This window comes from Paramormyrops kingsleyae, chromosome 5 (genome assembly GCF_048594095.1).
Source record: "Paramormyrops kingsleyae isolate MSU_618 chromosome 5, PKINGS_0.4, whole genome shotgun sequence".
Taxonomy (NCBI): domain Eukaryota; kingdom Metazoa; phylum Chordata; class Actinopteri; order Osteoglossiformes; family Mormyridae; genus Paramormyrops; species Paramormyrops kingsleyae.
The window spans coordinates 30,120,092-30,140,510 of NC_132801.1; the positions used below are offsets into that span (position 1 = coordinate 30,120,092).

General features: G+C 45.5%; 1 protein-coding gene across 2 annotated transcripts in view; it reads left to right on the forward strand.

The window, feature by feature from the left end:
* Positions 1–12,791, forward strand: part of LOC111845469 (protein tweety homolog 3-like) — a 55,662-nt gene extending 42,871 nt beyond the window's left edge. Inside the window, exons 9-14 of one of the 2 annotated variants that reach the window (XM_023814907.2) lie at positions 660–752; positions 1,566–1,658; positions 3,372–3,508; positions 5,710–5,886; positions 6,528–6,603; positions 9,342–12,791. In XM_023814907.2, coding sequence (XP_023670675.1) covers positions 660–752; positions 1,566–1,658; positions 3,372–3,508; positions 5,710–5,886; positions 6,528–6,603; positions 9,342–9,413 — 648 coding nt within the window. In that variant the 3' untranslated portion in view covers positions 9,414–12,791. The remainder of the gene's footprint in view (positions 1–659; positions 753–1,565; positions 1,659–3,371; positions 3,509–5,709; positions 5,887–6,527; positions 6,604–9,341) is intronic. The other variant, XM_023814908.2, reaches the window with a different exon arrangement.
* Positions 12,792–20,419: the final 7,628 nt, after the last annotated feature.

The window sequence follows — 20,419 nt, forward strand, 5'->3', positions numbered from 1 at the left end:
GTTCACGTTTGCTTCAGCGTCGTCACTGAGGCCGTATTGAGTCGCGTGCTTTTCGCAGACTTTGGCTTTCGAAAGCCAGTGCTCCTGTTAAGGTGCTTACCGCACTCCCGCTTTTATGAAACGTGAAATTGCTTTTGAAAATATTAATGCATCTTAAACACTTTACAGTCGGAGAGCCGCTCCTGGCCGTTAATTTGCCGTGGGTTCCCGTCATCTCGCGCCCGAGAGCAACGTGAGCTGAGGCTGGCGTATTTGCTTACGGTTTATACCCGCTTGTTGAGTAATACAGAACCCCCCCCCCCCACCCATCTCCATTTAATGAGGCTCAGGAAAAGCCCTGGGTTCAGTGAAAGAATAAGGAATAAGCTGATACGTCCAGCGTCCTCACTATGATTGGCGGGGTCGTTGGCCATGTTCCCCACCCTATGTCCATCATTCTAATCCCCCCCCGCCACCCCCACCCCGCCCCAGTAAGTGATTCTGGTTATCATCCTCCTGAGTTTCTTCTGGATGTGAGTTTGCAAACGGGGCTGCCAGTCTGACCAGTGTGTCGCTGCTGTGAGTTTGCAAACGGGGCTGCCAGTCTGACCAGTGTGTCGCTGCTGTGAGTTTGCAAACGGGGCTGCCAGTGTGAGCAGTGTGTCGCTGCTGTGCCACAGAGGCTGTCAGGAGGACACCGAGCGTTGGTGGAGATGCAGGACGACGTCGCCGAGCTGCTGCACACTGCCGTCAAGGACTACCCTCAGACCAAGGTGCCAGTGCGTCTGTCTGTCTGTCTGTCTGTCTGTCTGTCTGTCTGTCTGTCTGTCTGTCTGCCTGCCTGCCTGCCTGCCTGCCTGCCTGTCCTGTCTGTCTGTCTGTTTTCTCTGTCTGTGTTGTGTAATGAGTTGTGTGTCTCAGTGTGTGTGTGTCTTTGTATGTGTGCGTTTCCTCTGTCTGTAGTGTGTGCGTGTGTGTGTGCGCGCGCGCATTTTCTCTATCTGTGGCAGGTAAAAAGACGTTGCTCTCATTGAGTAGTGTTCTCAGACTCTCCCCGACGATGCACAGGTCACTCCATCCTCCTTTCAGATCAGAGACGGAACCCACCACTGTATTCGCGGTGATGGACACCGTTTGGACGGCAGCAGCGGCAGGAAGCGGCAGAAATCGAACTCCTCCGGCGTTCCTTTCTGCCTCTTCACGTCAGCAGTGTGCTGCTCCAAAATGGTGCTTTTGAAGAAGCTCATTGGCTCGCACTGAGATTCTCCAGCAACGTCCTCCCCAGACCTGCCCCCCCCCCCCCCCTGGAATCAACACTTTGGTTTTCCTGATTTTAGAGCCCCTATTATTCTTCAGTTTAAGTCCTTCCCTGCTTGTTCTCTATACTCAGCTCAAATCATATTAAACCCACCACTGTGAAATCACATTGCAGAAATTATAATGTCCGGTTATTAATGATTCCCTTTTTAAAGTAGTAAATAATGTGCAGAGGCTTCTACTGCACTGCTTGAATGAGCACTGTCCCGCCCCCCCCCCCCCCCTTACAAGTGCATGCTTTACAATTGTGCCTTTTTTTGATTGAACAGGAGAGTCTGGAGAAGATCCAGGGGGTGTTAAACACCACAGAAATCAGCCTGCACCAGCTGACGGCCCTGGTGGACTGCCGCAGTCTGCACATGGTGAGGGGGGGGGGGGGGCTCCCTTCTTCCCATGTCGTACGGCCCCCCACAAGGCAGTGCAGTGGGTGCTTTGGATTAGCACACTAGCGGTTATTGTTTAAAGTTGCTGCCATTTTCTGGAGGCTGATCCCTCTGCGTTTGAGTGTCCTGTTGCCGGGGGGGGGGGGGGGCCGCGGGGAATCGAGCCGGGCACCTCGTGTCCTGTGCGGGGGTGTGTTTTGTGTTTTAAAGCCTGACCTGCAGGCGGGTGCAGTCTGAGTGTGTCCCGCCCACGGACGGTGAGCGAGCGGGTCGGTCTCCATGTGCCGCGTGAGCTGGCCCCCGCGGGGCGGGGGGGGCACTGCATGTGTCGGCGCGTTGGCGGCCACCGTGAGTGGGACAGGATGGCAGAATGTGCCGTTTTTCTCTGCCGTTGGGGCTTCGTCCTACTGCCTGGCTGAGGAGGAGGAGGGGGAGGCAGAGGAGGTGGCGAAGGCGGAAAACAAGTTCTTGAGTTGCCTTGACAGCTTGCAGAGCCGCGTGCTTCCTTGGGCAGAGTTTTTGTGATGATGCGTCACGCACGCGGCTGCGGTGGCTGCGCATACGTCACCAGCATGTCGCTGTTCCTGTAGATCTCCAGAGCACATGATCCATACATGTGGTCTTCCTACAACGCAGGTGAGAATTGTGTATAGGGCAGATCTTTGAGCGTACGGCCACATGCAGACCACACCGATACAGCTGCTGTGAATCATACACACCTGCAGCTGTGTGTTTGTTCAGTGGGTGTGAGCGTAAAGCTGCGCAGGCTAAGTGAGTGACCTCAGCCCGCTGGGGTCTGTACATCTCAATCCTTCCTCTGTTCTTGGCTCCTTGTGCGTTTGCTGTGTTAGTTCAGTGCTGATGAAAGTTGATTGAGAGATTCTTTTGATATGGTTGCCCATTAAAATTCCTTGGTTTTAAAGGGATTGGTCCTGAAATGGCTGAGTGGAAATTAAATCACAGTAATGTAAACTTTTAAACTGGGTGCAACAAACTATTTTTTAAGCAGAAAGTAATGTTTTAAGTTTTAAGTTTTACACTGATGAGCCAAAACATTATGGCCGGACAGTAGGGTGTCCCTAAGCTATATCACCCCTGTGTGCATCACTAACATGATCTGCCGTTTGTGCCACAGCAGCCCTTCTGTTGGTGTGTGTCACTCCCATCATGCACCTGTGGGTTTTGGCTGCCCAACGCCCTGTCAGTGATTCGTGGTTCCTCCCCCTTCTGATCACTCTCAGTAGGTCCATGAGCCCCCCACCAGCCTTGCTGTTTCAGAGATGCTCTGACCCATAATGATTTGGCCCTTGTCGCTCAGATCTTTATCCCGGCCCTTTTCCTCTGCATTCAACTTTCAGCAATGAGTACAGAATCTTAACTCACCCACGGATATATCCCAGACCCTTGACACGCACCATTTTTACGAGATAGTTCAACATTATTCACTTCATGTTGGGGTTATCATAATGGTTTGGCTCATAGGTGTGTACATCTGTTATTCCAGTTGGCAGTAGCTACACTTTCACCACAAGATGGCAGTGTAAGTTCAGTGTGATCAGAGAAACTGGTGGTGCATGTTTGTTTTTTTTTTTATGGAGGATGGATGTTGAACAGTTTCTGGGAGAGCTGCCTGATGGAATATGCTCTCTATTCAGCAACACCATCTGCCACTTGCTTTTTTATCTCCATCAGGACTACGTACAGGCCCTCACTGGCCTTTGCTATGATGGAGTGGAAGGTCTCATCTATCTAGTCCTGTTCTCCTTCGTCACCGCACTGATGTTCAGCTCCATTGTCTGCAGCGTGCCTCACACCTGGCAGAGCAAGAGGTAATGACCCCCCCACCATCAGGTCTTCTGTGGGTCTCCCTGCATCTTTCATCCTCATCCTCCTCTCAGCTTCTGTGTGACCCCCCCCCCATCCTCCAAGATGTCATTTACGTCCAGAGTTTTTTTTTGGCTACCTTTATTTTGACCGCTCCCCGATTTGGAAAGACCGGTCCTAACAAGTTCACCAAAGGACACAATCCAGAGAGTGAGGAGTCTCACCGCGAGACGTGTTCCGCTCTGTTGCCATGGACACTGAGAGGAGAGGTGCTTTGGTGCTTTTCTGCTTAACTGCGTATGTCCAGCTGCACTTCTTTGCAATCGGGGCTTAAGATTCGGTCGGCAGAAAGCGGTTCCACAGATTGAGATTGCCGAATGCCCGGGATTCATGAAATTTGAATGCCGGGAATGTCGGAATGAATCAGTCTGTGAAACGCTTGAAAGTGCCGTTTCTAAGGTGGAGGGATTCCTGTAACAGTGATTTAAAACTGTCCTGAAGGCCTGTGCCTTTGTTTAACCCTGCTTTGGCCGCCTGATCAGTCATTAATTGCGAGGTGGGTTGGAATTTTTCGTCGCACTGCACGCGTTTGGGAAAGCTTTTCATGTCCAGCTCTCAGCCTACTGTAAGGGACCCTGTCTCTCGTCTTTCCTGTCTGTAACCGTCGTCGTCCTGTCTTTTAACTCGCCGTCTCTTTCGAGCAAATCAGAGAAGACGCTGCCCCCTCCTGGGTGGTTCTGTCGCGCGAGACATTTTCCTCCTCCGTGCTTCTGCTGAAGCTGGCCCTTCGCTCAGCTCGCACTGCCCAGCAGGCTGGCCGACAGCGGCGGAGATGTCTGTGAGTAACAGACGTGTCCAGTTCAGCACTGCACAGTAGCGGGATTGTCAGAATGACAGCTGCACTCACGCAGACTGACAGAAGCCACATTATATCAGATCAGAATGGAAACAGAAGGTGCCCCTTAAGTCGATTGCGTGCTGCGCGTACGGAGTTTAACACAGCAGTCTGTGTGCTCTCCTGTCGATTTGAAGACTGACTCTGAAGATACTGTCGGAGTCACCCGCTCTTCCTGTCATACGGCCTATGCACAAGAATCATCAAAGTTTATGCAGCACCTGTTAAACCTAGCCCTGTTTGTACCTTATTCCCCTGATCAATGTGCATGTTGATATTCAGTCTTAGTCCATATTTATAGGAGCATAGTGGTAAACTCATGTTCCTTTAACACAGTGATTCTTCATCCTGTTCCTAGTGCCAGAATGTTTTCAATCCAGCTCTACCTTAATCAGGCTTATATGATCCTTAATAGGCTAATAATGAATGTGGCAGGTTAGAAACAGTGTAGGTTTAATGCATCAACTACCCATAATAAGCTGATTCATGGTACCTCTTATGAGAGATTTGTTACATTCCCTGATTGCAAATTGTAATAGTATCATTGTGTAACACTGAAGATTTTATCAATATTAGAGCCATGTGCTGACCAGTACTTCTTTAATCAGATTAAATTAAACATCAGCAGGCAATGCCTGGGCCAGGTCTGCAAGGGAAGAATGATCTGTTACTGACAGTTGAGTGTTTTCATTTGTTATTTAGGTTAACAAAAAGTTTATGTTGTGTGAGTTTGTATTTCAGTTAAATTTTCCATAGAATCTGCTCATGAGGTTATTTTACTCATGTGGCGGCCATTATGCAGTCAAAGTTCTGACATTGAGACAGCGTTTTCAGAAATGAGGTGACCAATTCTAAGAGAGTCCACTAGGTGTCTCCAAACTCAACTTGTAACAACTGGCCTCCAAATCTACTCCTGTTCTCTGTCTTACCATTTTCTATTTTTGTTAATATCTGGTCATTCCACCCCTTTAAAAACAACAAGAGAATCTGTTCTTATGCAGCAAGTCTTATACTTTTCTGTTTTGCTCATTTTCTTTAGTTGTCTTTCCAATATTAAATTGAACTGAAAGCAGTGAAACAATGTGATTGGCTGTTGAGATGTTTGGCCTGGGGATTCGTGCTTGGCCCCTTTTCCCTCTGTGTGCTCTCTAATAGCTAAACACTGCATGCTTCTCCCTTTTCTCCTTTCATGGTGATGGAACAAAACTCAGATTGTCCATGAACCGGCAGGGTGACCCTGGCCCACGTGTGGCCGTGACACGGCGCCCCCTGCTGGCCGCGTCTCACTCTGCTGTTCTCTTGGTCCTGAAGGAATGAGGAGGATGGCGAGGAGGAGTCCGTGGCTCACGGCGGCCGGCAGCAGCAGCGCGATAGCCTGTACCGCGTGCACATGCCTAGTCTGTACAGCTGTGGCAGCAGTTTGGGTAGTGAGGCCAGCATCCCCGCGGCCGCACACACCGTCAGCAATGCCCCCGTCACAGAGTACATGTGAGTCGCACGCGCCCTCAGACCCTCTGCATGAATGTGCCCGTCTCCACGGTAACTCCCTGTCGCCATAGTAACCGGGTGCCCGCCTCCACCGGGACGTGCTCCACCGAACACCCCCGACTCCGCTCTTCTGCACCGCCCAGTGCACTTAAAAAAAGATGGGCTAAAAGCCCTCAGTGAAAGTCTCTTCTCCCCCCCCCCCCCCCCCCCAGTATGACACTGTAAAAGTGCCCGTTCTACAAAAGAAAACAATAAGATCCATTTGCTGCATGCTGTTTGATACATCTTAGATTGACAACAGCAGTGTGGTGACATGAGGAGTCTGCATGAAAGCTAACAATGACCCTGTTTGCAGGACTCACACCTTAAGTGTCACTTAACATCTCAGCCTGTGCCCTCCTAAGCTGACCACATGTTGTGTGTGACATGCTAGCCCCCACCCCCAAACCCCACCCTGGATACCCAGAGGCTCAGCTCAGGTGGGCCACCAGGTCTGGGTGATGGCCAGAGGTTTCTCCACAGCCCCTGATAAGCACCCCCACATCAGTGTCGGTCTCGCAATGGGGGGAGGTCTACGTTCCCGCCCCCGGGAGCCCCACGGTGTCGCTGTAATGGTCTCTCGTTTCTGTATTGTGACACAGGAACCAGAATGCAAACTTTCAGAACCCGCGGTGTGAGAACACCCCTCTGATTGGCAGAGAGTCCCCACCGCCCTCTGTAAGTCCCAGCTTTGTTCACTTCTAGTAACACTCCCCAGGGTCATTTTGGCAGCCATGATTTAGAAAAACACATTTTTATAATCTGGTTACCCCCCCCCCCCCTACCCCCCTCACAGGTCTCTGTACATGCACACCATAGCAAACTGAGCCCTTAAAGAAATGTTTCTCAATCCGGTCCTCGGGGACCCACAGCCAGTTCATGTTTTTGCTCCCTCTGAACTTCTGGGAGCTGGGAGGGAGCAAAAATGTGGACTGTCTGTGGGTCTCCGAGGGCCAGATTGGGAACCACTGCCATAAAGAAGTGCAGTTCTGCCATATGAAAGCAGCGTGGTGAGTGAGGTAGCTTGTGGGAGCTCTGTTAGATGGGCCAGATGATGCTTTTTAGGACAAAATATGACATGGGGGCTTGGTGTCCGGTCCGGGCTCAGGTCACCTACAGTTTTCAGGCCTGTTACAGACATCTCATCACAGGCATTTACATGCCTGAGGACTTTGTCAGATACTTCATACATAACATATTAAAAATGAACATATAATAAGAAAAAAGAAAAATAATAATACAGTTAACAGAACACCGAATTTGACAAGTCCGACACCTAAAGCTAAGGGACAGTGCAGATTTGGTAAGACCTTCTCATGCCTTAACAGGAACTGAAACTGTCCCTCCTGACATGTGCCCCACAAGCCTCTACCCATGCCCCCCCCCGCCCCCCCCCACGCTATCCTACTTCTCTTCCATCACCCCTCATCTTCTCCCCACTGCCACTACGTCTCTAGTTTTTGGCCTCTTGCGTTCTGTGCTCTTTTTAAAATCCATTTTTATAAATGCTGTACAAAATACGATAGACTCGTGTTTTGTGAAAATGTCAGTCAGAAATTCGGGCTGCTTTATTTAAACTGATCGCCTGCCTTTCTTTAGAAAGGCGAGGATCCGGCCCCATGAATATTTAAGCTAGTTGGGCTACCGCTCAAATAACCGGCTCTTCAGCATCCGCCCAAGTCAAGCTGATGGATGAGGGCTAAGCTCGCCGCGGATTTTCAGGCCGGTTTTCTCCAGTGGAGTGTGTTTTGCAGCTGAAATGCTCCTCGATATGTGAGGAGAAGGGAAGGCAGATGTTCATGAGAGTGTCCCACATATGGAAAGCCAACGCTCTCCTCTTAAGCAATAGCAGCCATAGTGTAATTTGACGCGTGGCAGGGAATGACCTGCTTTGGTAGGGATGTGACTGATCCAAGGCTTTTGCAGCCTGGGGGGTTCAGGCCCCGTCAAGCATATTAGTAAACGTTTGGTCAATTATGGGGCGTTTCTGCTCTGCAGCTGTCCGCTCATTCGCCCAGTGAATTCCTGGTCATCAGATACGATCTTTCTCTGGATGGCTTGTCCACCTTCTTCCTGGCTAGCATCATCCTTTTCTTCTGTTTTTTTTTCCCCCGGGGGTGTTACTTTTGGAGTGCTTAGAGTTGCTCTCACATAAGGGAGTGTGAGGAGTTGGTGATCTTTTTCCAAGCCTCCGTCGTGGTTCGTTATCTCGGTGAGGCCAGAATTGTATTCTGGTATTTGCAGCTGCTATGTGTTGAAAAACTCAGTACAAGCAAATTAGCTACTTTACTTTTCAAAATACTCTGTAGTGCAATACTAGGACTTTCTGTTTTATATCGCTCTTGTACCCTTGACTGCATTTATAAGCAGGTTTTGCAAAAGAAGTAAAGATACTCTTAAGGGGGGTAATCCCTTTGAATTCTGTTGACAGTTTGTGTTACACCTGTGACGTGTGTATGTCTGTCGTATTGTAGCGCGTGCGTGTTGTATGTACACTTACAGTCTAATGTATATTTAAAAGTACATGTCCTCATCCCTTAGGTTATATAAACAGGGGATTATTTTACATGTAACTTTCAATCAGTGTGGGATATGAGTAACTTTGGCTTGAGTATGTTCTACGCAATAAATGTTTATTTGGTAAGACTAGCTGTAGCGGTTTGGCAGTTGGTTGTGTGTTGCTGTGTAGCCGACCGTGAAAAGTGGGAGTGACACCAATAGGTGGCGTGTTTCGATCTGCGCCGCACGTTTCTCTGCATTGGGATGCAAGCTGTCTGTCCTTCTGTTTGCACAAGGTGTCAGTGAAGCGGACTTCATTTGTACAGCTACTCTGGCCAATCGCGTTCTCTGTCACCGCTACGTCGGTCTATTAAATCACTGTTGGAGGAATCGCTGTCACCACAGACCTTGTTTGAGGACAACTTCAAAACCAAATGGTCCCGTGGGCTTTGAAATCAGTCGGCTTCTGGTCAATTCTCCATGTGTTTTTACATCAGGCTGTCCAAATGACTCTGAGTGTTTTTTTATCTGTGTTTGTGTTGCCATCTGTTATTTGTATGGTGTGCATGTTAAGCTTCTACAACAACTGTTAATGTCCTTAAGTTAATGTCCTTACTCACTCATAAACATTTTCCAGTCCTTCAGGATAATGGGGTGACTACTTTTTTCATTTCCATTCACAGAACCCTGCAGGGTTTAAGTATGGTAATCGAATGGTAATTCAATTAGCAGTATGGTAATTGAATTGTCTTGTTTTTTTGAAAGCTATAATTGCAAACAGGTTTAGCTGAGAGAATATTAAAAGGCTTTTTGAAATGACCATTTCTAATGCAGCCTCCTGCCTGGTAACGTGATGAAGGTTGAATGTTCTAGCTCACTGTCTCCCTGCGGGTCTTCGCCTCTCTCTTCCTCCACAGTATACCTCAAGCATGAGGGCGAAATACCTTGCCACGAACCGGCCTGACCCCAACAGTTCAGCAGAACAATAAAACCCATTATTTCACACCTCAGCAGCAAGTCCGGACCCGTTTCCGAAATCCCTCCTACCTTCCGCCTCCCACCCCTGGACTCATTCCCGTTCTCGTTCCAAAAGCTTCACATGCACATCTTCCCGTATGTCCGCCCTTTGCCACCGTGTTCGGCGATCTTCTGCCGAGCCATTTGAGAGTGGAAGGGCACCCCTCTGTCGTGTCTTGTGAACACAGCCCGTCGGCTTTGTGATGCAGGTGTGGGTGTGTTCATTCAGGCGACACTTCTAGGATCCGATCACATGCACCACTAGGGGGCGCCATGGAGTCTGTACCAGCGGAGAGCCATAACATGCTGGGAAATCCTCCTGGCAGTCCCCTGTCACCCTCCTTCTGTGTGTCACACACTGCCACTCTTCTGCTGTGCGCTGTGGGCCCTGTCTCGCCTGGAGTGGACGGGAATGATAGCCAGCCATGGTCCTCAGCCCATATGCACTTTTCACACTGGAGCATCACTTTTATAAACCAATGTCAGAAGGGTCTATTGGCATGTTTTAAACTTCTCACAGCTTAAACTATAAGAGTTTACTGATGACATCTGTTTATTCTCGGTGCAGTATGATTAGGGAGTTTTGCTCAGTGGCTTGCTATAAACTTACTTGTAGACTGAAAATATATAAGTGTATCGCTTGTCTCCTCTGTTGCCATTTTCTGTTTAAAGTGCACTATGCGTAATCGTGTATATGTAGATATTGTTCTGCCGCTGATGCTAATTGATCTTTTGAATCTAAGAAGCACAGAGTGTAGTTGCCTCCGTGAGCACAGACATGAAGTAGACGTTCCAGAACGCAGTGGCCTCAGTTAATGTACGAACGCTCATCGCTGTTCTTCTGAATGGAGCAGTGTCTCGCTCCAGACCCTCCGTACCTACAGCCCGAAGTAAGGATTCTTAAAAGGTCATCTTTGCTTTATGCAGATAATTTAAAAAGAGTGGTTTTTAAAAGAGATGTCTCATTAGTCATATCATTCTGGACGGGAACTGTATTCTCTTGATTTTAGTTCTGCTCAGGAAGACCCCTGTTTCGACCCTCCATTTTTGACGGTTCTAAATCTATCTTTATATGATGTACAAAAAAAATTATTCAATTGGCACTGAAAGGTGGGGTGTTTCACTTCATTATCCTGATTTTGTGTTTATTTTAATACACACTTGATACACGCTGACCATAGTTTTACTATTACTGTGCAAGACAATTGAAATTTGTATTGGTGTCTGCAGGGTAACTTAAGAAATATACTAGGGACCATTGGACACTCACTTCAGCTGAAGGTGTCCGTCTGTCTTCAGTCTCCATTCCGGTTTAATGCCACTGTCCTCAAAGGCACTGATGTACCGTTCAGCATTACTTGACCTGTACACACTTGTGCACGTGTCAGATGTGGACCTGAATGATGAATTCTGTGACACCCGGTGGGCGAGCCGGTTGCAAGCTGGACTTTTAGCGGGATGGCGGAAGGTGGCAAGGTGACCAGTGCCAAAAACGGAGACCAGGGCAGGAGGACGACTCGAACTGCTCTGTTTTCATCTGTGAGCAAGCCGCTGCTTAAATGCAGGACTGGAAATAGAGATAATGTGTTTTTTATTTTTCCTATGTAAGCAAACTTCTGGTGCTCTTTTAAGGTGATAATGTGACTAACAAAACTAAAGTTTGGGATTTTTCTTGCATTTTGTATGTTTTTCTTTGCTGGTGGGGGGGGGGGGGCTTCTGTCTGTTTTGTTCTGCCACACGCAGGTATGTTTCGTTGTTACTGGAAAGCACAAGTTTTATCGTGACGAACAAGGATCCTCGCTGAGTGACAGCCAGCACAACCGGACTAAAGGAGCGTCGTGCAGACAGCCGCTGTGAAACGGAGAGACTTTCCTTTGAATCTGTAAAATACTCTGCTGTGAAGATGTCAGCTTAACGACGTTCTTGTGCTAGTGTCAGCGTGTCCGTCCGTCCGTGCGTGACGTGGTAGGTGTCGTTCCCTTGCCAGTGGAAGGGGCGCAAAGCCTCCTTTCCCCCAAACACCCCTCTCCCCTGCCCCCCCAGCACAGTCTTCAGCTGGTATCTGCTGTGTCATGAATGACCAAAACCACTATTGACGTTGCACAGAGAGAAGCCATATCATGGGGGGGGGACAATTGGTGATAAACAGGGGTGTAATTCAGGTGCGTCATCTTTACTTTATAGGAACATTCTATGTAATGTGTACTTTGACGTTTTTAGATTCACCTTAAAACATTTTGCGTGCTGAGAGAAACTTTTATCATTATAGAACGACAAATGCACATTTTAGTAAAAGCGCAGGCTTCGACCTGCCATCCCTGTTTGTCAATAAGTATAATTCATATTTTATTATTATCATTATTATCATTTCTATTATTAAAATGTGTGCGTTGGAACCTTCCGAGGAAGCAAGTAATGAAGGTATATACCTTGAAGCAGACTAAGTACAGCACATACAAACCACTGTTTTCTTCAGTATCTTTGTTCTGTTTTTCTCCATGATATCACTGGCAACCTGAACAACCAAATGACTCCTGTGATACCTGAGCCCGGCTTAAAAAACACAAAAAAAAACTAAACTTTTATTTTCTGTGGGAGAGATCTCTGTGAGACAATCTTACTGTTTTTAAATTAGTAATTGCTAGAATTATGTATATTTAGCTTAATGTTTGCACGAAGAAAAAACTGGTTTGTGAAAATAGCCTTTGCAAATATTTGAAACCATATCTTTGTTTTTAAAACTGCTTTCATTTATTCAAGAAATATTGCAAAGTACATCACCTTATTTCTCTGTGAACAAATATTTTGGTCTTAAATGCTCTGTTTTGATAAACAATCTTACAGTAATAACTTTCTTTTAGCAATTTATAAAATATTGTACATGTAAAATCTGTGATCCCATTGAGCTTGAATTCAATGTCTTAAAATCTATTAAAGTACATTAACAGAAAATTCTCAACATTTGCTGTTAATCACATTTTCACTCTACGTTTTCCTATACACATTTTTCATTTAAACGGTGTGTTGTATAAACCCACGATTAGTGATGGTGCTTTATTGTACCGCTAAGGTAGGATTGCACAGTAATTGACATGAACGATGAACAATTTCATTTATTTTGTGTGGCCAAAAGATGGCGCTATTGCTACACAGGTAAAACCATGTCAATTACTGCGCTCAACTCTCCGTGAGTGTCCTATATAATTACAAACAGTGGAATGTATTAGGGTGAAGGATCGTTATTGTCCTTTGATTTTGAGTTTGCTCTTGTGATATTAGCAAATGATAAATGTACAATAAGTGTTGTAGCCATTGAAACAATGAAAAATTAAATTATCATATTAGGTGATGATTCTGCTATTTATTAGTCTTAAAAGAAGGGAACTGAAAATGAGGCAGTACCACTTTACAATAAGGCTACCCTTTGCCACTTATAAGCAGTAGTAACTAATTAATAAGAAGAAAACTGATATAACTAGTTTACAGTTGTCTAGTAATGATTTACAAAGTATTATAACCTAATGAATAACCTGCTTATAAACCATTCACAATCGCTTTATAAGGGTAGCCTTATTCTAAAATGGCACCAATGAGGCGTCCCTGTTTTAATGTATATATGCCCTGCATGCCCACCAAACTTTTATATTGCGTTTAACTCGTTAAGCCATGATACTCGAACTTAAATTTTTAGGGTAGAGTTATGATTGGTGTCCCCTCTCCCCCCAACCTCGAATGCATGGTTAGACGTAAGCTAACGCTCTTAATCGACAGCTGCTGGTGAGCACTTGCCCCCCCCCCCCCACACCTTGGTTGAGCACCCTGGCTGGGCCCCAGCACCCCCCCTAAGCAGTGTAGACAGGGGTGTGTTGTGCTCGTGACCCCACTTGTGAAGCCGTGGGAGGTCAGGCCTCAGCAGCCTCCCTGCGCTGGGGGTCACCGCTGGGACAGTCTCTCTCTGGAGCCACCCCATTGTCCTAGCCCCCCTCCCCGGTAGGATGCAGGCAGCTGTGAACAGGGCAGCCAGAGCCGTGAGGCAGGAATCTGTACCTCTCTTGTGAACTAACCCCCTGGAGGACCTCCACTGTGGATTAGTCAGTGGAGGACCAGTGTGTTGTGGAGCAACAGCTGAACGTTTAGCCTGTCTTCATAAACCACATTGCTCTAGTTAAGCTCCATCAGTGTGGTTCAGCTTAAAGAGCTCAGCTTAGTAATGGGTCCCCAGAAGTACCCCAAAACATATTTAATACGACATAAAAAAATTGCCAACTATTGTGTCGGCTATTTAAAACACACACCCTTCTTTTGATGCATCTTCTAGCCAAGCAATATGAGATGATGGATGCAGGAGTCTGTTTTGATTTAATGTGGCTCTGGAGCTGGCTTTGGACCATGGAATTCAACACTAATAATTATTAAAGCTGCAACTCTGCTGAGAATTAAAGGAATAACTGGCCGATTGTTTGTGTGTTAGAAGGCCCGTGTTGTTTTTCCAGTGAAGAATCGGTCCGCTAATGAAGCAGCAGTTTACTTTCAGAGAACGCGGGCCAGTGACAAAGTCGTGTGTCCCTTATTTTTTTGGGAAATGGAATCCCTCCCATTCGATGGATGGAAGGAATGCATCACTAATGAGTTTAAGTGGAACGCTGAGGGCCCGGCTGAGGTGCTGAGCAGGACTCCTTCACCCCCAACAAAACTGCTCTGTAATGTGGTGGGCAGGTTGCCAGGCAGCAGATGTGAGAGGCAAGGATGTCATTCATGCTCTTTCGACCGTTGCAGGCATGGTGCCGGCTTTAGACAACCACTAAGAATGAAAAGTCCCCAGAAATCCTGTAGCATTTTTCCTTCTTTGAAATTGTTTATACGTTTTTCCAGACTTAAAGGCCACATATGTATAGGTAGTGTATATGGAATCATTTGAAATTGATGGTTTGCAAATTTTCCTGTCTTCGGGTGTTTGACAGGTCTGTCCCTGTTAATTATGGTACAGAGTGATGCTGTGCCACTATCAAAGGGAAGGGTAGTGCACCCCCCCCCCCCCCCCCTCAGGCCAATAGGGTTTGTTCTGCACAGTTTGTTTGTTTGGTCTGTTGCTACCAAAAAGCCAAAAGCTTTCAGACACCACATTGGTGAAATGGGTCTCTATTATATAAGCAAAAAAAATATGGTTTCTCAGAAGACCAGAATGCACATCTCCAGCCTTTGAAAGCCCCTTCCAAGGGGCTTCACGCGGCCACCCAATGAGACGAAACGTTTGAGAAACTCTGGATGTCCCTTGCATACCAAGAGTTTTCTTATTGGACGTTGGTGCTCTGCAATGCAAACAAATACATCAGACAAAACGGTCGTCTGTGAACGTCTGGAGAATGTTATCAAAGTGGACCACAGTAGGAAATGGCAAATTGCTCCCTGTTGTCCACTTAGCTGTGAATTTCTCCTATAACAGCATTCTGTAGAGCGTGGTACAGTATGTAACCTTTGCACTAGATTGGTGAGATGCTTTCTGGTGTTATAGTGTGTGTTCGTGAAATGCAAGACATCAAGGGATTTGTGAGTGTGTTTTTATTATTTTTATTTCATTCGATTTATATTTTTTTGCCATGGAATTTTTGAAGCAAAGTTTTTAGTCACTAGGTTAAGAGGCCAACTGACTTTTAAAAAGTGAATTGCAAAGTGAATTTGTCGAGAAGCTTTTTGTCCCAAAACAGCATCCTTATATTGATGAGCAATTTTCTGAAACTCACGCAGTCCGTGGGATGTTTTTGGAGAAAAAAACAATTCTATGGACTTGGTGAGTATTTGGAAATTTTGCATGAATTCAGTTTTGGTTCACAATTTGATGAGGAAGCCTTACTTTAGGTCTCAAAAACAACAAAAAAATGGGCTGAGAGAGTTTTGGAAATCGGCTCTACAGTTGCACTTTGCTTCTACAGAAAATTTATCCGACATTCTTCTGGTCTTTGTCAGCTTATTGTATTTATATCTGAAAGGTAAGGATTTCCTCTATGAATAGTTATAAAGGTGCTCGCATGCATATTTATAAACGGTGAGAGCTGAGCTCCCTGCTGCTGCAGACTGATGGTGCTGAAAGGTCTCTGAGGACCAGCAGCAAGGGGGACCAGCAGCAAGGGGGACCAGCAGCAAGGGGGACCAGCAGCCCGGGGGACCAGCAGCCAGGGGGACCAGCAGCCAGGGGGACCAGCAGCCAGTGGGACCAGCAGCCAGGGGGACCAGCCTTGTTGACATCTCCTCTGAAGCGGCACCGAAGGGCAAGCAGCTGTATTCTTGGTGTCCATGTCCACGTTATTCACACCCCAGTGATCGCTTTAAGTCACCTAACTTGCATCTGTAAAGATGGGTGGGAATTTTTTTTTTTTTTGGGCTAGTCTTTGTCTGATTTAGTTTTGTTAATGCTCAAGTTTTTTTTTTTTTTTTTAACTCACCCTTTTTGCCCCTTCCTTTCAGTTGAGTATAAAACCAGTCATTTGAGGCAGCTGAATGCAGGCTTAAGTCAGTTAAGTTCTCTACACCCGCCCATCTTTCCTTGACCTGACTTTCCTTGACGATTTGTTAAATTGCATTGAAAACCTTGTGTCGGTTTAAAAAAAATGTATGTTGGGGTTAGCCAGGATTTCTTGCTGTCCAAGGGAACAAGGCTTAAAACCCTATTATTTAAATAAGTGCCCCACATTTCCCAGAAAACAGGAAAAATAAGACTAGCGCTCTGTGTAATGTTAAGAGCGCAGAATAACACGTGAAGTTGCAAATGGTCAACAATGGCTTATTGTCAAGAGCCAGTATATTCTTCCACAGAGATTCAATCAACACCCAATTTTTGCGATACTTGATATTGGCTGTTTGATGCAGTTTATGGGAATGTTTTCCCTGATTGTCTGCAGATTTTATGGTGGAAAACCAAGAGTAAGAAACTGTCTTGGTTTGTCATGCTCATCCAGATAATAGCTTGGTTCCTTTTGAGTTGCAACTTTCTGCACGTCCTTGCTGAGGGGGCAGTCGCACAAGAATGCATGCAAGCTGAGCAACGGGGGCCGTTTATGTCTTGGAACAGACCCATTAGGAGAGAGGAGCATTGTCTGGGGGTCTACAACCCATTAAGTGGTCTTTTCACACTGCACCCTGTGTTGAGATGACACTGCAAGTGAGTGTAAGCTTAACACAGGGGTGTAAAGAGGTTCCAAACAGGCCTGCTCAACCACCTCATGCACTTTTACCCCATGGATATAACTGTCAATCCCTGTGACTCAGCAACTTTTAGGAGATGCATAGTACTTTCCATGATAGTAAGACGCCACAGCGGAACTAAGACTGTGGGAACATGCTGGTGAAGCCTCCAGGCTTGACAAATTAGAAAATTGCAAGTTATTTTAGTTCAGCGGTGGTGCGAGGAAATAAGCTTCAAATATTGCAAAATGAAAATAATAACAGCTTCCATGTTACCTCTCTGAACTGCGCTGCAGCTTCCTGATTGGCTATTCTTTCGTATGGTAAAGAACAGGCATCAGAAAAGCTTTCCAAAAGTGGTCACTCTAATTGCCTTGGGGGAGACCTCAGATTGGGTAAGAGTCTTATATATATTGCTATATCGGACTGTTGACTTTGGTGGACTAGGATAGTTGGCGGAGGGGGTTGGGGTTTTGTACTGCCTGAGAAGCTTTGTTGAGGACAACATTTATACGTTGTTTTCCTTTATGCTCTAGTTGCATGGGAAGCATCCAGGAATAGTCAGCAATGACCTCTGTCATTGTCTTTCCTTATCTGCATCTGGCTTGTTCTGGAACCTCGTGGAAAGAAAGGAAAAGACAGAAAGATACCAAAAAAAGACAAGACGACGATAAACATTATATAAAAAGTGGCACTGAATGGAAAACTTTTATCCAACAGGAGGAAAATCTGTTTAAAAAGGAATTAGCTTGGCAGAAAAGAGTCATTGAAATGTTAAATAGCTATAGATTGATGCTGACCTTGATTTCCCTGAATGAAAGGTATCTCTTTGTTGATTTTCTGGTGTATTTTTCCATTGAATTAATTTTCACCGGGACAGATTTCTGCACTTGCTTTTGTTTTCGGGTGTGGAAGTAAAAATCTGAGTAAAATACTGAGTACTTAAATCTACCTCCCACAATATTCATATTTCCACCTTAATGCCACTGCACAAATCAGAGCGTGTTTCCATCTGGACCTTGCATGCACATTGCGAGTTGCCTATGCACCGTTCACTCATTCACTGCGTATGTGCATGAAAATAAGGGCTCAGGGCAGCACTGAAGTGTTTCAAACCAAATAGCAGTTATATTGTAAAAGATTTTCCAAACTGCATGTGTATTTCAGACGTATCTGTTTGTTATTCCTTCTCCAAAGATAAACTAAATCTTAAATCCCAGATTGGCAGTAACCGGGCTAATTGGTCTTAAAATAGATTTTCCAATTTAAAAAAAAAAATTTATTTCCTTTTCACAGTTTAATAGAACTTTATTTTGCTGACAAAGGTATCTGGTTCTCGTTACTTCATAAATCTACTTCGGAAAATGGTTGTACATTTCCTTGTTCTTGTTTAATCTGAACAACAGCAGCAATAACAGGGTTACATGAAGGACAAATGTATCCAACTGGTTGTCTTTTGTTTTCTGTTTTCCTGAATCTGTTACTGTTAAGACTTAAAAGTAGTGTGTCATGTGAAAATCATCTCTGTGCTTTCATAATGCACATTACGTCTCTTGCCATAGGGGGGGGGCAGTCATTTGCAGAATAATCCCAGAGGCAGAACATTTATGGCTGAAAGAAGCTTTTAAACGCTTCCTTTATAGGATTGCATGTAACTTAAAGTTGCCGTAGCTCATTGCTGATTTAGTGGTTGTCCAGACATCTAAGTTGATGCCCTCCGGGAGATGAGTTTAATCTGTCACAGTTCTGTTTCATTCCCAGAAAATCTGCCAAAGTCATCTTGAGTATTTAGTTTCTTTCCATTTACGTGATACCAGATACACGGATCACAGCAGATCTTCTCCGTAGGCCAGTGGAGATGTCTCGTGGTCGCAGGGTGCCGGCGATCTCCTGCCTTCGCCAACTGTTGGGGGGAGCTCGACACAGAGATTGTCATGGACTCGTGGTGAAGGAGCCATTTGAGTGACAACACCAGCCTGTACTTAATCCCATAATCCAAAGCAGACAGTTTTGCTGATAATTGAGGGCTAATCAGAGTGGTGTGGAATGGTTAGATAATACAGCACATGTTGCATCCCGGAAATCTCAAATGCTTTTTGAAATGTGATGAGTGGGATGGTGACTTTGACCCTTTCTTAGTGTAAGGACAAGATAACAGAGGAAAATTAAAGTTATAAACTGTGCACAGATTTGGAATGATGGACATTAATCCATCACAGAAGGAAGCCAAAGCCCGATTGTATGTTTCCATTTTAGTGTCTTTTATGCTGTATTTGTATTGAAACTGCATTTTGTGCACCCTTGGGTATTGTATTACTGTATTGACCTGAATATAAGACATGCCCCCCACTTTCTAGTAACTATTATTAGAAGAAAATGTTTTTGGAATACCAAAATCTTACCATTATGAAGGAAAATAATTTTATTTGAACATATAAGTTACCCAGCAATCACACCTTAAAAAGCAACCACAGACAATCAGATATCAGTAAGTGTATTAAACAGCAAGCATTACAGAAAACAATTGTATTATGGAGCGGGGGGGGGGGCACATGAAGAGGGTAATAAAAACATATTGCGGAGAAAGGTTGAGCCATATTAATGATATAGCAGCTCTTGAATGAATGTTACGATCTTCAATAACAGCCACTATTGGTTTAATACTGGCGCAGCCAGGGAAGCCAACGATTTACACGACACTCAGGGATCGACACCCGCTAAAGCACGAACTCTGCCAGGGCCGCCAACTCTCACGCATATGGCGTGACACTCACGCAAGAAATCTTACCGCAGATCTATATTACGGCAAGCCAAAACACTCGTTAGAAAATATCGTATTTGGCGCCATCCATTACCTTTTTTTTTATCTAGACCCTGGATTTTAGACGACACCACTTTTTCCGACATATTTAGAGGGAAAAAAAAGTCATATATTCGGGCCAACAGGGTACTTTATTCTTCTCTCCTTGTCTGGCAAACGAACTGCCCGAACTTAATCAAGTATGGAAAAATGAATGAAAGTAAAACTCTAGTTTGCATAAGGTAACACAAATTCAGGTGGCTTTCAAGAAGCATGGGACTATTGTTCCACTGCCCTTTACTGACAGACAAAGACGTGCATGGCTCTTTGAAGTGAGTAATGATGTCCAGTCGTTTTCGGCAAGAGCTCCTGGCTGTCTGTGTCTCCATCGCTCATAGGAAAGAGCATGAAAAATGTGTTTGGACCCCTGCACCCGGATCAATACTTGGCACTTTTATCAGCAAATTGCTACTTTTTCAAATCCGAGTCTATTTCTGTGCCAAGGGCATCTCGCCGGGTGCCCCTCAGCCAAGCATGGACGTGTAAATGGGATTATTGTTCACAGGGGTAAGAGCAGGTCTTGCTGAATCTAACCCCAAACTCTTTATTTTCCAGCATTGAACTTCATAAGGGTAGATTGCCCAGTAGTGGCCAGTTTTATTCTTACAGAACTGTGTTCAGTCTCAATATCCATCCTGTAGCCAGTATTCCTACTGGATTTTTCCAGACTTCTTTCATTTATCCAAATTCTTCCAAACCCTTTATTTATATAAGACTTGCCAAACTGAAATATAGATGATCTCAATCCTTTATACTCAAACCACTGGAAGTTGTTGAAATTTCCCCGTGTTGTTTTTTTAAGTAAGTGGATTTGGAATGAAGGCGCATCAAACGCAGGCTGTGGAGGACGACGTCTGTCTGAGCAGCAGGAGAGGGGATTCCACCGCGGCCGGGATTCTTCCGTTTCGGTTTCTCTCTAAACTGGAGCCCCTTATCCT